At 45.9% G+C, this 22541-nt stretch overlaps 4 protein-coding genes across 6 annotated transcripts; 1 reads left to right on the top strand and 3 right to left on the bottom strand.

Moving 5' to 3' along the window:
• Positions 1-6933: 6933 nt before the first annotated feature.
• Positions 6934-9160, bottom strand: LOC133393477 (uncharacterized). The gene has a single exon (XM_061658625.1). It carries the CDS (start codon positions 8947-8949, stop codon positions 8164-8166), a length of 786 nt encoding a protein of 261 aa, XP_061514609.1. The 5' UTR covers positions 8950-9160; the 3' UTR covers positions 6934-8163.
• A 1526-nt stretch (positions 9161-10686) lies between these two features.
• Positions 10687-13276, top strand: LOC4577596 (uncharacterized). 2 transcript variants are annotated; one of them, XM_001237206.2, is made up of 4 exons: positions 10687-11473; positions 11548-11868; positions 11941-12044; positions 12116-13276. In XM_001237206.2, exons 1-4 carry the CDS (start codon positions 11287-11289, stop codon positions 12590-12592), a joined length of 1089 nt encoding a protein of 362 aa, XP_001237207.2. In that variant the 5' UTR covers positions 10687-11286; the 3' UTR covers positions 12593-13276. The 2 variants fall into 2 exon arrangements, with proteins under 2 accessions (XP_001237207.2, XP_061513511.1); XM_061657527.1 differs by having other exon boundaries at positions 10691-11473; positions 12110-13276.
• A 182-nt stretch (positions 13277-13458) lies between these two features.
• LOC1270600 (GDP-fucose protein O-fucosyltransferase 1) lies at positions 13459-15021 on the bottom strand. The gene is made up of 2 exons (XM_309312.5): positions 14761-15021; positions 13459-14688 (listed from the first exon to the last, which is right to left on the bottom strand). The coding sequence occupies exons 1-2, from the start codon at positions 14855-14857 to the stop codon at positions 13586-13588; spliced, it is 1200 nt and encodes a 399-aa protein (XP_309312.5). The 5' UTR covers positions 14858-15021; the 3' UTR covers positions 13459-13585.
• A 1728-nt stretch (positions 15022-16749) lies between these two features.
• LOC1270601 (golgin subfamily A member 2) lies at positions 16750-20715 on the bottom strand. 2 transcript variants are annotated; one of them, XM_061656676.1, is made up of 4 exons: positions 20564-20715; positions 18713-20281; positions 18266-18505; positions 16750-18187 (listed from the first exon to the last, which is right to left on the bottom strand). In XM_061656676.1, the coding sequence occupies exons 1-4, from the start codon at positions 20603-20605 to the stop codon at positions 16991-16993; spliced, it is 3048 nt and encodes a 1015-aa protein (XP_061512660.1). In that variant the 5' UTR covers positions 20606-20715; the 3' UTR covers positions 16750-16990. The 2 variants fall into 2 exon arrangements, with proteins under 2 accessions (XP_061512660.1, XP_061512659.1); XM_061656675.1 differs by having other exon boundaries at positions 16750-18505; positions 20564-20710.
• Positions 20716-22541: the final 1826 nt, after the last annotated feature.

Below are 22541 nucleotides of genomic sequence, written 5' to 3'. Positions count from 1 at the left end.
ATCATCATCATCATCACCCTTCCAAGCACACGCTATATATGCATATAATTGGAAAGGAAAGGGGCAGCGGCGGCAAGAGGCGCAAGAAAAGTCATAAATATATCTTACGCTTCGAAAAACTAAATATTCCCCACTTTAGCACAGCGGCACTAGTGCCGTCTCTGTCAGCGTGACGGAAAAGTGACAGCAAGACAGTGACACCCCGTTGCGGTATGCCCCCCCCCGGTCTCGGCAGCTGCCTACCGGACCCGCCGGACAAAAGATGGGTAATCGAATCGAAGCACCACGTAGATAATTAGCTGCTGCATGCTGGGGGTACGCGCGCGCGGTGAGTGCTCGCACTCACTCTCACGCTTCCCCACCCTGCCCTGTTTTGTCAGCTGGGTTGTTCGGGCGGGCAGAGAGCGCGCGGTAAACGCTCTCACGCTCTCACGCTTTATGGTGAACGCGCGCGCTTGTGTTTATCCCACACCCGCGCGTGTTTGCGGTGCCGTTTCATCCCCGCTTTACGAAATCGTCGCAGAAGCAACACTTCACCGCCGCTCCACTCCACTCCACTCCTGCCCTTGCTAAACAGGATATTGAGAGCGATATAAAGGCATTATCCGGTTCCTGGTGCTGCCACCTCACCGCACGAGGGGGGGGGGGCATCAACAAAAATGTCTTCTCAACGAATGTGTATTTACGTGTGTGTGTTTGTGTGTGAACGAGTTGGAAAATAAAAACACATAATAATAAGAAAAGGGACACTCTTTTCTTTTCCCGCGCTCCTCTTCAACAACCTTGCAATCCCCGCAGAACCGACGACCCGGAGTGCAGCTCCTCTTGCCCCTTCTGTTCCCCTTCTTCGACAAAAAAAACTACCGCTTCGATTTGTCCAAGGTCTATCGAACGCCCTATTTGCGCCCCGAACAATCTGGTCTGATCTCCACCATTCCACCCTTGCACGCGGCTACACTGGCTACACTGTGTGAATGTTTGTGTATTCGGTTAAGAGAATGGTTTATTATTGCCCCGTTTTAGAGGGGTGGCGGGTAAGAAGAGGGATGAAGCCCATTGTATGTCGTCGTGTCGTCGTCGTCGTCGCTCACATCACACGCCGCCCCGATACGCCGCTTTGGGACGAATAAAAGAGAGCATTAAGTAGTGTGTGGCGGTCACCCTACGACCGTTTGCCTTATTTTCTGTGCTTTTTTTTGTTCTGTGGGCAAGGGAGTTGCATGTGCTAATTTTTGTTTTACTCGAATAAAATCAATAATATATACACAAACACACAGAATATACAACTGGTTGTGGGTTGAGCTAGTGCTGCCATTTTACTTTATTTATTGCCAAAACGGAATGAGGTGCGGAATTTTTAAATTATTATTCTTTTCAAACACGCCATGCCGTTGCCTAGGGAAACGGTGCTTGTATAAATTAAATCAATCAACCTTTCCGTTCGATGTGTTGCTCTCTACAGAGCGAGATACAAAACGACTGCAACGACTGCAAAATGTGTACGACGCCACGAGGAATGTGCAAGAAGCTCGTCATTATCGTCAGTCAATTAAAATGCGGTATAGGTGAAATTCAAACGAAATGATTTTTTGCTTGAGCGTCATCTGCGCCATTAGCGTCGTAAAAGCCCCCTTTGGGCGCTACCTACTGGCGCGACAGGCAGCGAGGGAAAAGGGACGCACTTCCTCGTTACGCACCAAATATTACCCACCATCCCCTCCCCGACCGTCACAAATGCGGGATAGAGTAAGAGTAGACGCGTTCATTTTGCGTGACTAACGTAAATATTTGATTAACGATCCACCATTCAACCGTACACCGCTCGCCATCACTACTACACCACCACCAACACCGCGCATCTACTTACAGCGATAAAGCTCTTGTGTGGACACAAACACACTTGTACGGGCCCCGCTTGTCTGCCTTTTTAGTTGTCTTTTAAACTTAACGCGCTGCTTGACGTCACGCGCGGAGCTCCGCGTCGCGCGTCGTACATTATGAAACGCCGCGCGCGCGATAATGCTAGAGGGCGCCACCGGTCGTCCGGTAACACAACAAGAAGCGATGATTAATTGCGCGGTGAATCACGCGGTGGGTGGGGGGTGTTGTGCTGCACTATGGGTAGGCAATCTTTCAACCCATCTCCCTTCGGGTGATTTGTACTGATTAGAGAGAGAGAGTGAGAGAGAGAGAACCGCACGGTTTCGTGGCCCAGGGCGATACGGGATGTCCCCCGCTTGGTTCCGCGGGCGATAACGCAGGACACCCGCGCTGCTGTTGCTAGGAAACGTAGTGTGTGTGTGTGTTTATGAGGCGTTTTTTTACCTCTACCGTTGTTGCGTCAATCTGTTACAAAATCGGTATGACGTGGACAAGGTGTAAAGTTGTGTACTTTAGAGGTTATAATGTTGGTGTTTGCTTTCCCCTCGTATGTTTTAGGAGGGATGAACGAAGGGGTGACATGTGAAGAAAGGGGGAGATATTTAAATTCCATTTATGGTGATTGGCAACTGTAGCTCTGTTGGGCCTAGGGTAAAAAGGGGTAAGTGGAATAATATAAAAAACCTCACACTACTGTGAGATCATTAACAATGTTCAATTTGAATAGAGATTTAGTAACCATTTTACCGCAAGGTCACATGAAACGGTCTCAACTAGATATTAGAGAGACATTTTAAGATATATAATGAATAAAATGTATAACATGCACGAAGATCCTGATAATGGTGGGCAGATCTTCGTCCGTGGTCGTACGGAGTCGTCTGGAATCATCCGAAGTCGTCAGGAGGCATCCGGGGTCGTCTGGAATTATCTGGAGTCGTCTGGAATCATTCGGAGTCGTCTGGAGTCATTCGGAGTCGTCCCAAGTCATCCGGTGTCGTCCGAAACCATTCGGAGTCGTCCAGAGTCGTCTGGACACGTCCGGAGTCGTAGATGTCCAGAGTCGGAGTCGTCTGTCGAAATTAACCGGAGTCGAGGCCGTCCGGGGACGGACGGAGACGACCGGTGCAATGTTTTTTGTGGTCAGGCATTTCATATCCGATGCGCAAGGCAAAAGATGAAAAAAACTCCATGAAATGACCATGAAATTTCAGTCGACGGCCCCGACTCCGGTTGACTCCGACGGACGACTTGGACTCCGGACGAGTCCAGACGACTCCAGATGACACCGGATGATTTTGGACGACTCCGGATGACTCCGGATGATTCCAAACGACACCGGATGACTCGGGATGACTCCAGATGATTCCAAAAAAGTCGCTATGTATCTCGATTATAGAACATACACAAAACTATTGCTCTCTCTATCAGCGATGCGGGCAAGTAATAATAGTCTGACCAGAAAACATTTGTTAATTCAGCTAATCTATTTGAATTTTCTACATTTTTGTTATCTTTTCGAACCATCCTTTTATTCTGCTAGCTTGCATTTTTTGTTAATTCGTTTTGTTATTGCTATTGATTAATCTATTTCTTGTTAATTTTATTTCTATTTTTTGTTTAAATCGGAGGCTTAATCTTTCTTTCTCAATGTATTCACGTTCCTCTATACGCTTCCCATTTTATTCATAATATTATACTTTCTTTTGTCTCTATTCTATTCTTTACATGTGTGTTGCCATTGCTAACTCAATGGTTTAATTTAGTCTTTTAGCATAGGTATTAGAAGTTCCTGGTAATTTTAGTATTACCTGTTAATAGTTCTGTCTCGTCGAATAAATTGTAACAGGTTGACTGATAAGTCCCCGGTCTGACACATAGATGGCGCCGCTAGTATTAAATGCATATTATTTTTATATAGTACCAACCTTCAAATGATTCGTGTCAAAATTTGACGTCTGTATGTCAATTAGTTTGTGAGACAGAGCGTCTTTTGTCAAGCAACTTTTGTTATTTTGTCGTTCCACCAAGACAACGCACCGTGCCACAAGTCATTGAGAACGATGGCAAAAATTCATGAATTGGGCTTCGAATTGCTTCCCCACTCACCGTATTCTCCAGATCTGGTCCCCAGCGACTTTTTCTTGTTCTCAGACCTCAAAAGGATGCTCGCAGGGAAAAAATTTGCCTGCCTGGCTGCAATGAAGAGGTGGTCGCCGAAACTGAGGCCTATTTTGAGGCAAAACCGAAGGAGTACTACCAAAATGGTATCAAAAAATTGGAAGGTCGTTATAATCGTTGTATCGCTCTTGAAGGGAACTATGTTGAATAATAAAAACGAATTTTGACAAAAAAATGTGTTTTTCTTTGTTAGACCGGGGACTTATCAGCCAACCTGTTATGGTAAACAGTTTATAACAAAAAAAACATACCCAATAGCATACGATCTATTCCCAAGTAACGCGAATAATACGTTCCGAAGGCATTCTCGTAACTCGCGTAATTTCGCGTAAGTCAAATGTCATGTTTTTCTAGGCCAAAATATAGTTCATAAATAGCTTTTTTAGGTGTCTTTAATATCTTCAATCCACTTTATTACTTGTTGAATATAATTCGTATACAAAATTCGACTGTTTCTGTCTCTTTAACGATTTAAAAATGATATAAAAAAAAGCAATTTACTTTGCATTTAACAATTGATGGATATTATCGTGCCGATCTGTCATATGAACTATCAAAACATAAAATTTCGCATAACTCGAGTGTTGGGCGTAATTCGGGGAAAGACTGTATTGTACGGCGAGCAAACTTTCGTAGGCTAATTGTTCATGAAAACACATATCAAGGAAAAAAATAAACCCTACAAACATATAAATTTGATTACAAATCCACTAATTGTAACAGAATATATTCAAGATGTAAGATATACATGGAGGAACGTATGAAATACGTAAAAGATAACATATTCGTAAGATTACTTTCATTGGTTCATATTGGAATATTTGAAAAATGAAAAACAATTGGACAGAAACAGTCATTTTCCCACACACACATTTATGAGCAAAAGTGGATAGCGATTTGTAATAATTTCTTTTTATCTATATTGTTATTCTCTTTTACGAGGTGGCTGATATATTCTTCTCTTCAAATTAATTGTTTCTTTGCGCTGCAGGTTTGTACACGATTGGCATCCTGCTAGGTCGCTCCCTCTTGAACTAAACTACAACCCCTCTCTCTCTCTCTCTCGACGGAGGGAAAACCCACGGAGGGACGATAAGGACACCGAGAGCTGAACCGAGTAACCGGATATAATGTTTGCTCTATTATAGCAAACACAACAAGGGGGAATCACTTCTCTGCTACGGGAAACATGGGGTTTTCCCCTAACTGAGCTAGCAAATAGCAAAACCAACAAGGGCAAATAGCAACAACAACAAAAAAAGCCACACGATATGCTCACGACACCACGAGGGTTCGAGGCCCGAAGTCAATCACGACACGCTCACGACAGTAGTCAACGCAAAACGGGCATGAGATTTCCCCGCCTGACCGTAGGAAACAAATAATAAACTTCGGGAATTGTTGTTAACCCTTGTGGGCATTAAATGCCGTGGGGGAAAATGCCCAAAATGCTTCTGGTGGCGGGCAATACAATTATGCTAAGAGCGGATAAGGATGACTATGATGATGACGATGATGATGATGATGGTCTCAATCGTCGACATGAACAAGCATGTTAGCTACTGTACTGTACGCCTCGTCAGTCCTCGACAGGAGGGGTGTAGTAACATGGTGTTGCAAGATGTAACCCAACCAAAAAGGGGTGAAAAATCGTAAGGATCACGACGCTTACGTCGCACCGCGCTCCGTCGCGTACGTAGTTGCGCGTAAATTGAGGCGTTATGCGTACTTAAGTGAGGTTGTCGTATAAACGCATCAGTTCTATAGATAGTAAAAGCGTCACTGCTTCGTGCTGCTGGGTGGTGCGTTTATGTTTGTTATTGCAAAAAAAACATCAAGCGGAGTTGGCGGAGTTGCTACACCGTGGCTGCGGATCGGCACTTGGAGCGCAGTGCTAAAAATAATTATCATTAAATCGAGACCTTTATGGAGGCGTACCGGGCAATGATTGGTGCCGTTTATGATTCACTTGCCTTGGGTGTGATTCATACGCACCACGCACGCACCGTGGTTTTGTTTCGCACTTCTCATGCTTCAGCCCCCATGGTGGTGATATATTTATACGTACTTATTTTTGGAAATGATTCATTCAAACGTTGATTGTCTATCGTTCCTGCATTCTTGCGGTCATTAGTTTCATGCAATTTTTTTTTTTAATTTTATTTGGATTTGTAATGGAACATATTACAGCGTTTTGTGTTTTGCTCACACTTAGGCCTCACAGGTTGAATTATGTGTTTTTCAAGTGTTTCAATTAATTTTATTACTTTATTTATATTTTATAGCTATTCTACCGAGTAAATCTCTTGGAAATTAAAATATTGGAAAATTGTTTTAAAAGGAAAAGGGCAGAAATTAGACCTTTTTAAATGTTAAATTGATACACTACATACAGAAAATTTGATTTGAAATTTGAGAAACCTTTTAATCAAAACAAAGTCATTTATTGGCTATTGATATATTGCATTTTCCATTGATATATGGGGGCGGTCCCGTGGTACAGTCGTCAACTTGAAGGACTCAATAACATGCCCGTCATTGGTTCATGGGTTCAAGCCTAGAATGGACCGTGCCCCCGTAGCAAGGAGATTAACTTGACTATCCGGCTGCGTGGTAATGAATTAAGCCTCGAAAGCCTGAATTGGCCGGGCATGTCCGCGTAGAACGTTACGTCAAATAGAAGAAGAAGATATTGCATTTATTGACTTAAAAATAATAATTATTATTATGTAAAAAGTTACTGATTCCTCCTGAATTAAGTAAGAGTACTCCTCAACGAAGGGATTTCCTTAAATCATAAAACAAACTGTCAAACAACTTAGTTTGGATTTTTGTATTTAAAATTGAAGTACTTTGGTCAATTTTTTGTTAATGGAAAGGGATTCTTAAGATAAACTTCAACAAATTGAGAGGACTAAAGCTCCCAGAATTTGTTATGATTCGATTATTGGGGGCCTTCACGATTCTAGTTAGTTTTTTGTATGGAGTTTGACAGTTGGAGGCTGAAATCATGTCAACACTCCATACAAAACCACACAAAAAACTAGCCTGCAATTTTCAGTCTAGATTATTCTAGCCACAAAGCTAGAATTAGATTCGAGTACCTGCTCGAAAACACGGGTTTGTTTACATTTATCCCAAGGTGCATTAAACAGATCTGGTGATGGAATCCAGAATCAAAGTGCATGTAGTCCAGGTGGTCTAATAGCATGTTTTATAACCAAATTTGAATATCACTTTTTGACAGGATGGGTGAACACTTTTGTTCAAACAAGCTTTCTGAAGGCATGACGAATACATAAAACACTCTTAAAATCTTCATTCAGAAACAGAAGCGATAAAAATCAGTCTTCTAAATTCATACACCTTGGGATAAGCCCACCTGTATATTATACCCACTTTGATAGCTGCTCGAAAACTGATATACAATGCAAAAAGCTGACAGGCTGAAATTTCAGCCTAAGAGCTTAAAACGGAAAGGCCCCCATTATCGAGTATCGATTACACGTGACTGATTAATGGGACACAATATTGTTCACTTGTATTTAGAACGGGTCTTGAATATGAATATTTTGCTAAAAAAAATAGTCTTAAAATGAAATTGAAATAATCATACAAGGATAACACAACTAACCAGTACATGTCAGTCAATTCCGGGCATCTGAAATTTTGAAAAGATCTTCAACTTCACGGACTTCTCTTCTAATTGTCAGCCTATCTTCTATAGCTATAAAAACTTATCAGTGTTTTCTGCTACCTTCTCCCTATACATTTACTAGAAATGTGATTTTTGCTAAAAAAAAAACAGGCATTAAATTGGGGACATTTATAAAGAAACAACTGGTGTATTAGCTCCAAAATACAAACAAAATCGTAGTTGGCCTGAATTGACTGAACACGCACTGTGCATCCTATATAAGCCAGACAATGTGGGGTAAGATTAGTACTAATTTAAACAATATAGTGCTTGATAAGCTTTGCTACTGACTTACAAATCGTTCGATATCGAATATCCACCCAAAAGCGAGAAATTCGACCCGAGTGCCCGGGTAATGCATTTCGATCAATCATTCCTAGCGAATGTTCTCTGTGCTGCTGCGCCTACGAATCATCCTCTTCGTTGTCGTACTCAATGTTTTGTTTGGTAAGGTCGGTGGGCGCTAAAATTCTCGCACGTTTCTTCTTCCGCCTCGAGGGTGAACTGATCGACTGTGTGGTAGGAATCGACAGTCTGGCCTTGCTCTTTGCCGAACCATCCATACCGGTCTCTTCAATGTCCAGCGTTTTCATCAGCTTACCACGATGAACGCTACTCTCCAAAAGGTGCTCTATTCGGATGGACTGTTTGGGCAGCTTCATGGGAAACTCGTGCCGGAACGTTTGCTCATCGAACGGGACCGTCTGCACGCTGGTCCTGCTTAGCCGAGCCCCTTCCGCCTGATACTGGGCAATTTCTGCATCCTTGCGTTTCAGCTCTTCCGCGAGGGCTCGTATTTGTGCGTACTGCAAGAGCACCGTCCGCCACAGCGGTTTGATGTAGTGACAGGAAATTCCTTGCGCCCGTGCGGGCACGAGAAAGAACTGAAACGTGATAGGGTAATTTTCCAGATAGTATTTGGCCGTAAAGTGAACACCCGCTTCGGCAATGGTCGCGCTGTAGTTGCCACTGCAACCGGCCTCAAGAAGGGTCTGATCGATCAGTGCCTCCGTACAGTCCATGGTTGGGTTTCGTTCTTTCTGGCGCTTGATCAGCGTTGCCACGGGCACCTCTTCCATCCACAGTCCCTCCATATCAAACACAACGCACTTGATGCGGTCGAAATCCTTGCTAAAGTCGACACCATAAAACCCTTTGCGGTGCAGCGTAAGTTCACAAAAGTCCGTCATCTTCTTCAAGGCAGCGCACTCGTAGAATTAGCAGCAGTGACAACTGTCTCTAATATGTTTTTCAATCACACACACAAAGCTCACCAAACATCACAGATTTAGATACTGATTTCGTGAAAGAAGTTTACCGGTATTTTCTTGTGTTGTTTATAGCGGCAAAAACTGGCAAAACAGATGATGCCAGCGGTTTGTTTACTAGATCAGCTGAGCCGGTTGACAGCTGAATAAATCTTCCCCAAGTAACAAATTTCGTAAAACCGGTTGTTTACAAACCCAACTAACCAACTGCAGACAACCGAGCAGGAAAAGTCGAGCAGATTGTGAGCATGACATATCTCCACAACTCGAAGCGTCGAACGTACGAACAGCACGAAAATCGGGCCTATTATATAACAGCCAGAACTTTCTGCGATAGGAAAGTGTTATATAGAATGTATAGAGAATGCTATGAATTAAAGAAATTGTATTTCTTTTAACTTACATCTAATAAGTAATGCTGTGTAACTATTCTAGGAACAAAATCAATATACATTCACGCTTTGTATGTGTTCCCGTCAAACATTGCGAGGGTTGCGAATGATATCATCTGCTCGAAATCTTATGGTATTTCAAATAATCTTTGATTTTTATTCATGGATTAGTTTTTTTTTTGCGGTAGTATTTGTCGAAAAGGTCACTATTTCAATTTTTGTGGATTTTTTAAAATAAAATCACAAAATTCAGGAGTTTAGTAAGCCACAATTTGCACTGGTATACCTTCTCTTGGGGTGCTATAATTATAACTGCTAAAAATAGGGGTGAAAAAACTACCAAGGCTCACAAGCTCTTTAATGCGAGGGCTCTGGGGCTGTGAACTTGTATGGCGTGCGAGCCTTCGCGCGCTCTCGCAAATCGCTGTCAATTGCATGGCGGGGTTGGTGGTCAGGTGAAGTGGATTGCAACTAACTCTTTTTCATTTTTAAGCCACAATTTCAAGGACTGTCGGGCTAGAAGGTTTTTTTTTATATCGGAACGAACTGTTCGAGCTACAACGTTTATAAGCATCTTGAACATCAAAATTAAGAGTACATAAGGTACATAAAATCAAAATTCTCTATCTGAACAGAACCCTGTCAATTGCCACAAATGCACTAAATGACTGCTAAACGGAGTTCAAATGACTCCAGTCTAGAATGAATTCTAAAAGACTCCGTTTAGCGGACGTTAAACGACTGGAGCATTCCCAAGTGTCACAAATCCACTAAACGACCACTAAACGGCTTCTAAACGACTCAAGCTCTCTACCTAAACGGAGTATAGAAAGACTTCGTTTAGCAGACGGCAAACGACTCATGCATTCTAAAAATAGCAAAAAAAGCTGATGGCGCTATCTGTTGGTGGGATACCCCAACCAGCTAAGCTTCATCGCTTGGAGGAGAGCTTTCTCATTTCCTCTGTACTGTTGTATGGTTTCGCATTGAAGTTATGCATCGCTAGAACTAGAACGGCGATACGATTGTTTAAATACTAAACTCCAATGGAAATCACCAGCACTGAAGCAAGTGAGATTTGAGTAAAGGTTGATACCCATGTGTCTGACCACACGACCATTCATATAGATTTTTGCTCAGAAAGTTAGAAGGCTATATAGGTCATGATAAAATGAAACTTGTCGAAACACATTGCAAGAAAAGGATAGCAATATAATGATGAGTTGTAATACGCCATCTATTGATAAAACCAATGAAGCTATGGAGCTTTCATTTTTTTCTGTTGATATTCAATTTTCCAGTCGTTTAAGCTTAATCTGTGGCGCTTGGATGACATCTTGCATGCGGCGAATAACAACGTTTACATTCTACATTCATAACTGACTTGGAAAACCCTGTCAAGCTATAAGTTGAAGGTAGGCGAAACTTATGGCAAATAAAGGGTAGCAATAGAACGATGAGTAAAAAGCGGCATCTATTTAGCAATCCAGTAAATCTTCGAATCTTTAGATTTTTTTTTGTATGGACATCTAATTTGAATTAAGCTCAATCTGTGACGCTTCAGATCAATACTCGACCTCGCCTTTTTTTAAATTTCATGGTTTCATAATAAAAAATATTTTAAATGTGGAATGAATTTTTTGTTTTTCATTACCAAATTGTGCTTTGACAATGGCTTTTTTTTTTCAAATATCCTCCTCAGCACAACATGTCACCGTTGCGTTGAACTGTCATTTCTCAAGAGCACGAATCATTCATCCGGATAAATGGCATTCCAGTTTTGTAAATACACGACAAACCCCAATTTTCCCCAAGTACTACTCCCATCATCGCGCAGTTGAGCGATCGAAACTGCTCGAATTTAACAATGGCCGATTATGCAGAAGAAATAAAATCGAGCAGCTTCCTTCTTGCAACGTCTGGTGTGGATGCTCCCATATCATCAGCTTGGCGCCTTTTTGTACTAGTTTTTTTTTACAGGAGCCGGTTGAGACACAGGCACGTTGTAGACTGCATTGGAATTAAAATGAAAACAGAGGAAGGAATAGCGAGTCGTACGAATTCTATCATCCCACGTAGTTAGTTTATCTTTTTTAGTATTGATTGGTTTACTTTCCAACTCTTTTAGGATTGAAGAAAGTGGGCAGGCCCAGAAAATCGACACTCTCTTCGATGAGCATCGATTATGAGCAGGAAGAAAACAGCGATAAAAAAATTAGGCGCTTTCATAAGAATGTCTTAACGAAAGAGACCATTTTAAAATTCATCGCCGTTATGGAGCGCACTCCCTGCCTGTGGAATCCGACAGATCCGGCATACAAAAAGAAGCAAGAGCGCAAGTCTGAAGCATGGCGCGAAGTGTCGAAGAAGGTTGGAGTTTCCGCTGCTAAGCTGCGGAGCAAGTGGGCAGTCCTAAAATCTACATACCGTGCCCACCGCACTAAGTTTGGTAATGAGGTTGAAAATGGCACAGGAAGAGTGTCCCTGGAGTGCTAATAATCGTTCTTTTTTTTAATGCCAGACAAGCAAATACCATTCGCATGGTACGCGTACGATGCGATGAGCTTCCTCGAAGGGTTACTCGATAAGAAGCCATCGCCTGCTTTTGTTGCTGTGGATCCAAAAGTAAAGGGATCGCTCTCATCAAACGGTATCGTATTATGGCCAGTATACTAATGCTCTTTTGTTAGTTGCAGGATCATGCATCTGAATTGAACGATGAAACGAAATCCGAGGAAGTGCATGGTGAAGAGGACGACTACGACAGCAAATACATCATCGAAGAGATAGTAGACCAGGCTACAGTACAGCCAGAACCACAGGACAAAGGGATGCATATAGAAAGTACAGCAACGTCCAACAGTACCAGCAGCACTAGCAGTAGTAGTAGCAGTAGTAGCAGCAGCACAACAACAACGCCCCTCATCGTTCAAGCTGTTCAGGGACAGGTGGATCGGTCGTGCTGGCCGCAGCCGGACCGGTGTAAGCTCTTCAGTCAGTGCGTCGGTATGCGGATGGTAAACTTCTCGCTGCAGCAGCAAAGCTTCGCCGAAAAGATGATCAACGATATACTGTTCGAGGGCGAGCAGGGCCGTCTTACGGCGGAGCACGTGTACAGTGTGGAGCTGGAGATGCAACGGTTGCGCAGTGCGATGTGGTTTCAAAGTGCGTGAGGGAGCTCGCGGAAGACGCTGTATGCTTCAAGACATAAAATCATACCATTAGAACTAATCATCGGGAAGATGTGTCTGTGCTTTGCCATATGTGAATGAACTCTGCCAAGGGAACTTAATGTACAAGAAAAAAAAGGATTTCTGTATATTGCTTATTTATTTTTAAAGATACTGTAGAACATCTTCCAGTCTATTCCAGTTAGGTGAAACCGACAATTTTTTAATTCGTCTAATGATTTATTTACCGTTTTCCCACATTTTTGAATAGCTCATCACGATCACAACAACAGAACTTTCAGAACAGAAAAGTAATTGAAAAGGTAAATTTATGTTGGATCCCAGCACATGTGGGAAAGGGCGAAAAGCAAAAATAAAAAAAGATTGAAAAAAAAAACATCCTGTAAAAAGAGATCACAATAACAACAACAACAACAACAACAACAAGAGGTAAAGTAACAAAAACAAAGATAGACCTTTCCACATTTTGGTCGAAAAAATAAAATTAAACTAACAAAATCAGAAGGAATGCACGAAAACAGATAACAAATGCAGAAACACGAATTTTGCATGTATGAAATATGAATGAAATAGAAATATTACAAATTTCTTACAAAAATTGCAAAGAAAAATGAAAATGGAAGAAACAAAACAAAACAAAACAAAACAAAACAAAACAATATAAAAATATGAAAAGATAAATCAGAAAATAGAGAAGTAAATACAAAAAAAAAGAAATAAGCTTTAGTGTAAAACAAAACAAAATTCTAAACCCAATCTAAGATCTAACCAAAAATGAAAAAGACATAAAATGCCATTTATTAAGACTAAAAGCGATTGAAAGTTATTCACACTCATCAATAGCATAATTTATGTGCTGTTTGTAATACAATTTATTCCTCTACTCAGATCGATTCCTTAATACAAGAAAATTGTGTGGCAAAGGGTCAACTACCTGACCCATTCCGCGAGCAGTCGTTTCCTTCGACCCATGGCTTACAGTTCTTCGTGCTGGGGCGAGCTGCCGGCTCCCTTCACCTTCGCACCCGGCTTCTCCGGCGGGAAGGCCCAAAACGAGGACGGAAATCCGTTCGCGTCACGCTCGCGCTTCACGAACGCCGAATAGGACGAGATGCAGTTGCCGATGAAGTGGTTCGCGCGTCCCAGTATCGCCAAATCCAGATGCGGATTTCCGTCCGGATGGCGCACCACCGTCACGTCCATGCGCTTCAGCGCATCGTTCAGCTCGCCCAGCATGTGGTTGCTGTCGGAGGCAACAAACACCGCCCGGATGGGATTGTCCGGCGCCGCTTCCCGGTGCAGCTTGATTTGACGCTTGAGCTGCCGGATGATCGTATCCCTGCCCGGCATACACAGCTCCGCAGTCAGCTGGCCGTGCTCGTTCCGGTAGCCCAAACACTGCGGCGAGGAGAACAGGTTCGAGCTTTCCTTCACGTGCTCGCAGGCCCGCACCCAATCGATGCCGTTCCGCAGATGCACCCCGATAAACGCGCCACGGGGCAGCGTGTCGCGGATGAACTGTTTCGCCCCGGTTTCGTACTTCACCGACCAGCGAAGATAGCGATGGAGTAGGAGATTTTCCTGCTGCACGGGAAAGGCGGCCGGTGCACCGGTAAATGCCAGGACGGGCCATTGAGCGGCCGGATAGCGTTCGCTCCACCGCCGGGCCATGCTGTCCCCGTGGTGGATGTCGTAGTTGAGCTTCGGGCCGAAAAACTCCGACCCAGCGAACTCGACCCCGAACGTGTCCCAGAACGGTCCGAACGGGTTGCCACTCTTGGCGTTACAGCCGTGCCCGGTACTCCCATCCAGTCCCATGCGCTCGGTGTAGCAGAACGAGATACGTTCGGCCGGTGGCCACAGTGAGGGGGCAAGAGTTTTCATAAAGTTTTCCATCGTTATGACGCGATGGAAGGCTTGCAGCGGTCCCACCTGGAAGTAGGTATCGAACGGGACCTGGATGGAGCGCACCTCGCCCTTGCGATACTCGACCCAGGGCGGCAGGACGAGTGTTCGGTTGAGGGCTTTCGCAAACCCGAACGAACCGAGAAAGTGGTCCGCCTGGTTGCCGAAACGACCTGGAAGATGAAGAGGAAATTTAGGGCCCAAAAAAAAGGGGGCGTACAGGGAAGGGATCAAGCCTTGCTTACCCATGCACGGACAGTACATGATGTAGCCATGCTCGTCGACCGTAATCGAGTGGGCGAAAGTAAGGAAAGCCAGCAAAAGTCCCACCAAACGATACATTTTGCTAAACTCGCACTTTTCTTATCGTTAACTTCATTAATTTCGCCATAAACTGTACACCACCGAAGCTTGTGTGTTCTTCCCTCTTTTTTCTCTCTCTGTTGTATTCTTGCGTTGTTTACAACAAAACCGGTAACAACAAAAGATTCGGTTATCAAGCAACCAAAGAACAAATGACAGTTGACCCAGAGCGGGCAGAGCTGCCAGATGAAATCATTTGAAATTTCCGTTTGAATATTGAACGAGTTTTTGAAAATGATCTTTACGTGATCTGATTTAGAAGCTTATAGCTGAGGTCTAATGTGACCTTCTCCAGCCACTTCTACGAACCACTCGATGTGTATTCTCAGAGACACTTAACGGCTTTTTGAAAGGTCATTTGGAATCCAATAGGAATTTTCAAGGAAGTCGTCCGGTGGTCCTCTATGGTCTTGGACCATTCGAGCGGAGGAGGCAGACAATTGATGGGAACAATGAAGTTTTGGTCGTAATCGATACCGAATAGCTCCGGTTTTTTGTGGAGTCGATTCCAGATTGTAGGTTCATATCAGAATCGGCTCCGGAATCAAATTCATTTTCGGTATCTCCATGAAAATAGGCGTTTGGGTCCTATGCAGCTAAGATTGTATCGACAGCCGCCAAGAACCTAAATTTTCCTGTAAACGATCCATTCTCACGGAGATTCCGGGACTGATTTTGTTTCCTAAAACATCTGATTTCAATTGTACACCTGACTCTGATTCCGGAGTCAATTGTTATTTCAATTCCGGAGCTGATTGTGATTTCCAATTTCGATTACGGTGTCGATTCTAACTCGTAAATCGGAAGCGAATCTGGAATCGACTCCGGAATTGGAATCGAAATTGCTCCAGAATTGATGACGAACACGAAATCGGGAAAACACTAATGCAGACGCTCTGGGCGTGTTTGAACGACGCATCCTCCGGATCATCTTTGGCGGCGTATTCAAGCAAGGAGTTTTGAGGAGAAGGATTAACTACAAGCTTGCTGAGCTGTACGGCAAACCGTAGCATCCTGGCGGTGGCGAAGGCTGGCAGAATACGATGGCTGGGGCATGTTAGGAGGATTTCGGACTCATGCCCCACCAAGAAGATGTTCCATAGTGATCCCCAGTTCGGCATGAGGTGCAGGGGAGCACAGCGAACTTGATAGCTGGATCAGGTGAAGCGAGACCTGTCGGAGATCGGGTGTCTACATGGATGGGATGCTCGGTATCGGAGTCGTCCGTAGTCATCCGGAGTCTTCCAGAGTTGAAGTCGTCCAGAATTGGAGTCGTCCGGAGTCGGAGTCGAACGGATTCAACCGGAGCCATCTGGAGTCATTCGGAGTCGTTGGTAATCGTCCGGACGATTCTGAACGACTCCGGATAATGCTGGGATAATGCCGAAGTTGGTTCTGAAATTATAGGACTCGGATCGGAGCCGACTTCGGATTTTCGGATCAACTGGATAGGTACAAAGGTATCTTGGAAAGCGTTTCTAATCCTGCAAAATTGATGAAGATCCTGTAAAGATTCAACATTTTACTCATGGCTGTGATTGGATGATAGTTTGAAGAATTTAATACTTGTTGAAGCTGATTGAGGACCTTGTTAAATATGATCCATTGTTAGAACTGTGCAACAGGCAGGTCCACACGTTGAGTACGTTGGCAGATGTGATATCAGTTTCAGTCACGTTTTCCTACATCCGATCAGGATCGTAAACCGATCGATCAGTAAGTAAACTAGCAAATATGTAAGCACTACACCAAACCAGGTGCTCTTTACGCGCTATGCTTTGCGTTAGGCGTCTATATTTCGATCGTACAAATCGTAAACCGATCGATCAGTAAGTAAACTAGCAAATATGTAAGCACTACACCAAACCAGGTGCTCTTTACGCGCTATGCTTTGCGTTAGGCGTCTATATTTCGATCGTACAAATACACGCTATGCCAGCTAAATATATGGATGTTTGTGTGTGTGTGTATATATGGGCGCCAAGAAACGTTTACCACAATAAAATATGCCATAAAGTATCCATTAAAAAAACAAACAAGAAACACTATACCACAGCTTTTGTATGGGGAGGGCTTGGGGGACCTGCCTGTTCCCGTGCCCCGTGCGCCTCTCTAAACCGTCTCGAGCCGTCCGGAGCAGCAGGAACAGTGCTGCACCCCGCTGCCGTACGGAATGTTCGCCTCCTTGATGTCGGTCAGCAGCGACAGGATGCGGCCGGCCGTTTCCGTCGGCCTGATGTGCACCTTTGGTAATGGCGGAGAGTGGTGCTGGTGGTCGTGATCGTGATCGTGATCATGATGGTGTTCGTGGTGGTAATCCCCTTCAGCACCGTTCGCACGCACCATCGGTGATGACGGTGTCGATGCACCGCTACTCGGACTAGTAGTGTTGTTCGCTGCGAAGCTCGCATCCAGATGACTGAGGCTGCTGCTGTGTAACCCGTCATGGTGCTGCTCCGGCCCACCCTCCTGCTGTTCCTGTACCAGCCGGTGCACGAGATAGTTGAGCTCCTTCAGCTTCAGCTTCATCATTTCCCGATCGTCCGCCAGCTGCTGCAGCTGCAGATCGCGCTCCATGTCCTTCTGCTTGAGCAGCCGGCGCTGCTGCTGGTACAGCGTGATGTACTCGCCGATCGTTTCCGTCTCGCCCTGCAGCTGCAGCACCAGATGCTCGAGCCGCTGCTTTTCCTCCGTCAGCTCGGCCACCTCCAGCATGGTGCGCTTGAACCGCTGCTGCAGCTTCTCCATCGCCTCGATCGTCGGGATGCTGCTCACGATCGACGACTGGTGATCGAACGCTGCTGCTGTGGTGCCACCGTTTTGACCGGCCTGTTCCTGCGATCGATCCTGCTGGAAGCGGTTCAGTGCCTTCAGCAGCTCGGCCTTTTCCTCCCGCAGCGTGTCAATTTCCTGCTGCAGCTGGGCACTGTCCACCGGGCGGGACTGTGCAATCGCTTGCTCACTGTCACCGTTCGCTACCACGGCGCGCGTTTCCGATCCTTCGCGCAGCTGGCGCCGCAGCTCCTCTGCAGTGCGCTTCTGCAGCTCCAGCTCGCGCTGCAGCGTGGCGGCATCGTTCGAGCGGGACTCGTAGTAGCGCAACCGATCGATCTCCTGATTCTGCTGGTAGATTTGCTTGCTCAGCTCGGTGTTTTCGTGCGCCAGCCGTATCATTTCCTCGTCCTTGTAGTGCAGCTTCTCGCGTATGGCACCCAGCTCGGTCTCGAGATTGCCGTAGTTTGCTTTCATCTCCTTCCCCAGGTGCAGCTCCGTCTGCAGCTTATCCGTGAGGTTTAGCTTGTCGTTGCTCTGGAAAAAAAATAGGGGAGAAGAAACGTTTGATTCATTAAAGCCCAAAAATGGTATACAGGCACAAGCCTCACTCACAATCTGCACAAACGCTCGCTGCATCTCTTCCAGCTGTGATTTAAGCTCCTGGTTCTGCTGCACGGCACGGGAAGCACCGACCCGACCGCTCTCAATCTCCGCCAGCAGCTTTGCCACGTCCGGTTTGTCCAGTTGCAAGCGTTCCACCGTAAGCTGCAGATCGGCAACCTGCTCTTCGTACTGCTTCAGCTGCGCTTCGTAGTCGGTTTTCTGTTTTTCCTCGTTCGAAACACTTCCATTCTAAAATGAGAATAAAATACCACATTTAGCCAATTATTTGTCCATTTTCTCTCTCTCTCTCTCTCTCTCTCTCTCTCTCTCTCTCTCTCTCTCTCCCTCACACACACACACACACACACACACACACACACACACACACACACACACACACACACACACACACACACACACACACACACACACACACACACACACACACACACTTACCATAAGCTCCTCCTTTTCACGTGCCAATTTGTCGTAACTTTGCCGCAAACCGTCCAGCTCCGCTGTTAGCTGTTCCGCCTGCTCGCGCCACTTCCCATCGCCCTCGCCGGCCGGCCCCTCCTGACCCGCCACGTACACCGACTGCTGCCGCTGCATCTGCTGCTGTATCTGCCGCTCGAGCTCGTTGGCAAAGCGTACGGCCGCCTCCTCGCTCTTCGCCAGCCGGTTGTTCTCGTCCGTCAGCTCCTGGATCTTTTCCGCCAGATTGCTGATCTCCTTGTTCAGGTGCAGCACGTAGTTCTGGTACTGCTGGCTGCTCTGGTCCCGCTCCGTGCCGATCTGCTTGATCACGTCCTGCAGATCCTTGATCTGCTGCGCCTTGATCAGATTTTGCTGCGTTAGCGACTCAATCTTTGCATTGTAATCCTGCCCATCGTCCGTGGTGAGCTGATCGATGCGCACCTTCGCCAGCCCCAGCTCGGACCGTACCTGCTCGAGCGACTGCTGGGCGGCTTGATATTCCTCGTTCCGCACGGTCAGCTTTTGGCGCAACTCGGCCAAATCTTCCTGCAGCTCGTCGTGCAGCTTGCGGAACCGTTCCGCCTCCCGCTGGTACTCGCCGACCTGGGAGGCTATCGTCTCTTCCAGCCGCTCGTACCGCTGGCCCTGACTCTTCGCTTCGGTCAGCTCGCGCTCGAGCCGCTGCACCGCGCTGGCCGAATCCTGCAGCCGACGCTGCAGCTCGTCCGTTTCGGCTGACCGTTCCTGGAGCAGTGACTTGCACCTGCTCAGCGAGGCGGTAAGTTCGGCCTTCTCGCCCACCAGCACCCCGACCGCCTGGATCTGCATCTGCAGCTGCTCCTGCAGCGGTCCCATCTCGACGGTGAGCCGCGTGCTGTTCTCCAGCCGCAACCGGTCAATCTCGAGCTTCAGCTCGTCCACCAGCGACTGGTTGTTGCGTAGCCGCAGCCGCAGCTCGTCGTTTTCCAACCGTTCCGCGTTCAGCTGCCGGCCCAGGTCGGCCTTTTCCGACTCCAGCTCGAGTATTGTGTTTTGTGGTCCGAGGTCGGCGTTTGCGTTCGCGATCAGATTGCCGATTTCGTCTGAGAGCCGGTTAATGTTGTACAGGCTGGCATCGACCGGTAGCGCCGGCGCTGGCTGCGGTGGTTCGGGTTGGCGGACTTCAGCAATCGGTGCCGGTGGTGCCGTTTCCGCCAGCTTTGGTTCGACATTCTCGAACAAATCCACCGCACCGGGCTGGTGGGAGAAGGCGAAGGTGTTGGTGCTGTTGCTGCTGCTGTTGTTGCTGAAATAGTTCGCAATCGAAACGGATCCACCGGGTGGCCCATCGACTGTTGTGGAGGGTTTCGGTGCCGTGAGCTCAACGGAGGTGAAGGATGGTTGGGGCGAAGGCGATGACGGCTGGTGCTGGTCTGGGTGTGCAGCATCTGTTGTTGTTGTTGTCGCGTACGGTTGACCTATGTCTGGCGGGGTCGGTTCGGTGCAACCTTCCTGCGGCTGGTGCGGATCATGATCCCGGTCCTTCTGCCGTGCCTGGTACTGCTTGAGCTGCAAAATGGCAAACAAACACAAGGAGGGATTGTGGATGAAGTAAAAACAGTTCCATTGCCGCCGTACGATGACGTGTCAGATTGTTTGCGTTGCGTTGTGTGTTTGCGTTTCTGTCAGCCACTTGGGGCTGCCGCAGTGCACGGACGTGTCAGCCTCCACCAGGCTTTGGGGATGATTATTTATCGGAATTTAACGCATATTACAGCGTTACTGCACTGTTACCACACTGTGGTAGGATTGAGCGGGTGCTTTACATGCGTTAAATTCGATATTGTTTACCTTTTTCCTTGCAGCAGCGATTTTCTCTGCCTTGTCTGCCATATTTACACACACTTAGTTTTTTTTGCTTTTTCAATTTGCGAAGTGCTATCAACTGGTTCTGACACAGCTGCAATTGGATTGGTGTAGAGAAGGTTAGCTCAACAGATGAACGATTGACAGTTCGCAATTGTGCAACAAAAGGGAACAGTTTAAATTGAGGGAACGATCAGAACCTCGCCGCATGCGATTTTGCCGCATGCGGCAAGGAATGGGTTTTCTCAATTTTTTAGCTTTTCAAGGTATTACACCTGTTCTCACTTTCCTCTGAATCTTTATCCAGTTGCTATGGATCGCAATCCATGAGATTGGATCGCAATCAACTACGTCTGAATCGTTTGCAGCTACGTTTGGATCGTTTTCAGCAACGTTTGGATCGCTCTCAGCTACCTTTGGATTTTACGGTAGCTCGCGTAAATCTCGTTGCAGCGCAAAGTTTATTTAGTGACCATTCGGCGTACCTCACGATTCTGACAATTTGAAAAGCAACAATTTCGTATTGTTCTATGTTTGAACCCAATTGAGAATATGTGTTAAAAACCCATTTTTGAGCTATAAACAACATTTGACAGATTTGTCTGCTTCTACGCATCAGAACAGATTTCCTCCATTCTAAAGATGGAATATACGGCTATACCTCGAAACCCTGAACAAGACTAAATGACCACGTAGGTCGTTACGCTAAAAAGAAGAAGATTGTGCTGGTTTGTTTGAAAAACTTGGTCTAATAACCAAAAACGTATGAATGGTGATGTAAGCTTCATATTGTAATATCTTAGACATATGACCACGATGCGGCCACTGTGCTTCGTGTGTCAAACTTGATCATGACCGCTGTCATGATCATCGTGCGCGCGGCAATGAACAATAAACGTCATTCGTTTACGGATCGTCGTACCGGCAACATCTTCAGTCTTCTTCTGTGTCGGTTTATTTCTTCTGCCTTTATTCTTCTGCCTTCGGACTGTGCTCAGTTTGAGTTCATCGGTTGATTTGAATTAATTCAAATTAATTCTAATCATTACATCTCAGAAGTGGGATACGTCCTATCGACTACACCTGTTTTGCTGTTTGCACCCTCACGATAAAAAGTATAGCGAAAAGTGTGTGCGTGTGTATGTGTGTGCGAGGTGACGCCACGATCCGCCATCGCGATGCCTACAAAAGATGAGATGTTGTGTGCTCTTGAAAGTAAGGGCATAGAAGTCCCCGTTACGGCTTCTATTCCACAAATTCGGAATATGTTTTCTGAAAACGTTCTACAACTAACATCAGCGGAAGCAGTCGCAACAACCTCACGAGGTGAGATATGCCCCCCGTCGAGCACCGCCATAGCCACCACCACCACCGCCGTAGCTACCGTCGCGGCAAATTGCGCATCCACCATTTTGAAAGGCGACAACGATACCGATTCTGCCACCATTTTGAGTGCTTCCGTAGCTTGTGCTCCCATCGCGCTCAACAATGAGAATTCTTCTTCGCTTCCTGCTAACGCCGACAACGAAAATGAACTCAACGAAATGCGACGACGCTTGGAACTTTTAGAGCTTCGCCAAAGGGTCCAAACCCTTGAATATCAATCGGGAAAATTTTCGGCAAGCGATTTGAAGCTAGATGGAATTATTGAGCCTTTTACTGGAGACGATGCATCAAAGTGCATCATTGAATGGCTTGACGAGCTAGATCATCACTTTTCTCTGTGCCGCGTCCAAGATTCTGATAAATTCTTCTACGTGTACCGTTTACTGAAAGGATCTGCTGCTATGGTCGCTAAAGCCTCTCGTGCTTCAACACTGCAACAATTAAAAGACGAGCTGGTTGCAAACTTTTATGTGACACCCACGACCGAAGGCGTCTACCGACAGCTGCGTAACCGTCGTCTCTCGCCCCATGAGACAGCCCTGCGTTACGTATTAGATATGCAGCGAATCGCCAGTCG

The sequence above is a fragment of the Anopheles gambiae genome, chromosome 3, assembly GCF_943734735.2.
Source record: "Anopheles gambiae chromosome 3, idAnoGambNW_F1_1, whole genome shotgun sequence".
Lineage (NCBI taxonomy): Eukaryota > Metazoa > Arthropoda > Insecta > Diptera > Culicidae > Anopheles > Anopheles gambiae.
This window is presented reverse-complemented; position numbering and strand designations above follow the sequence as displayed.

Excerpts from the sequence above, each read along its gene's own strand:
- LOC133393477 (XM_061658625.1), bottom strand. The coding sequence starts at position 8,949 with ATGACGGACTTTTGTGAACTTACGCTGCACCGCAAAGGGTTTTATGGT.
- LOC4577596 (XM_061657527.1), top strand. The coding sequence starts at position 11,287 with ATGGCCGATTATGCAGAAGAAATAAAATCGAGCAGCTTCCTTCTTGCA. Across the intron at positions 11,474-11,547 it reads AGAGGAAGGAATAGCGAGTC|GATTGAAGAAAGTGGGCAGG; the intron begins GTACGAATTCTA and ends CAACTCTTTTAG. Across the intron at positions 11,869-11,940 it reads TGCCCACCGCACTAAGTTTG|ACAAGCAAATACCATTCGCA; the intron begins GTAATGAGGTTG and ends TTTTAATGCCAG.
- LOC1270600 (XM_309312.5), bottom strand. The coding sequence starts at position 14,857 with ATGTATCGTTTGGTGGGACTTTTGCTGGCTTTCCTTACTTTCGCCCAC. Across the intron at positions 14,689-14,760 it reads CATGTACTGTCCGTGCATGG|GTCGTTTCGGCAACCAGGCG; the intron begins GTAAGCAAGGCT and ends TTCATCTTCCAG.
- LOC1270601 (XM_061656675.1), bottom strand. The coding sequence starts at position 20,605 with ATGGCAGACAAGGCAGAGAAAATCGCTGCTGCAAGGAAAAAG. Across the intron at positions 20,282-20,563 it reads TCGCTGCTGCAAGGAAAAAG|CTCAAGCAGTACCAGGCACG; the intron begins GTAAACAATATC and ends GCCATTTTGCAG. Across the intron at positions 18,506-18,712 it reads GTGAAAAGGAGGAGCTTATG|AATGGAAGTGTTTCGAACGA; the intron begins GTAAGTGTGTGT and ends TTCTCATTTTAG.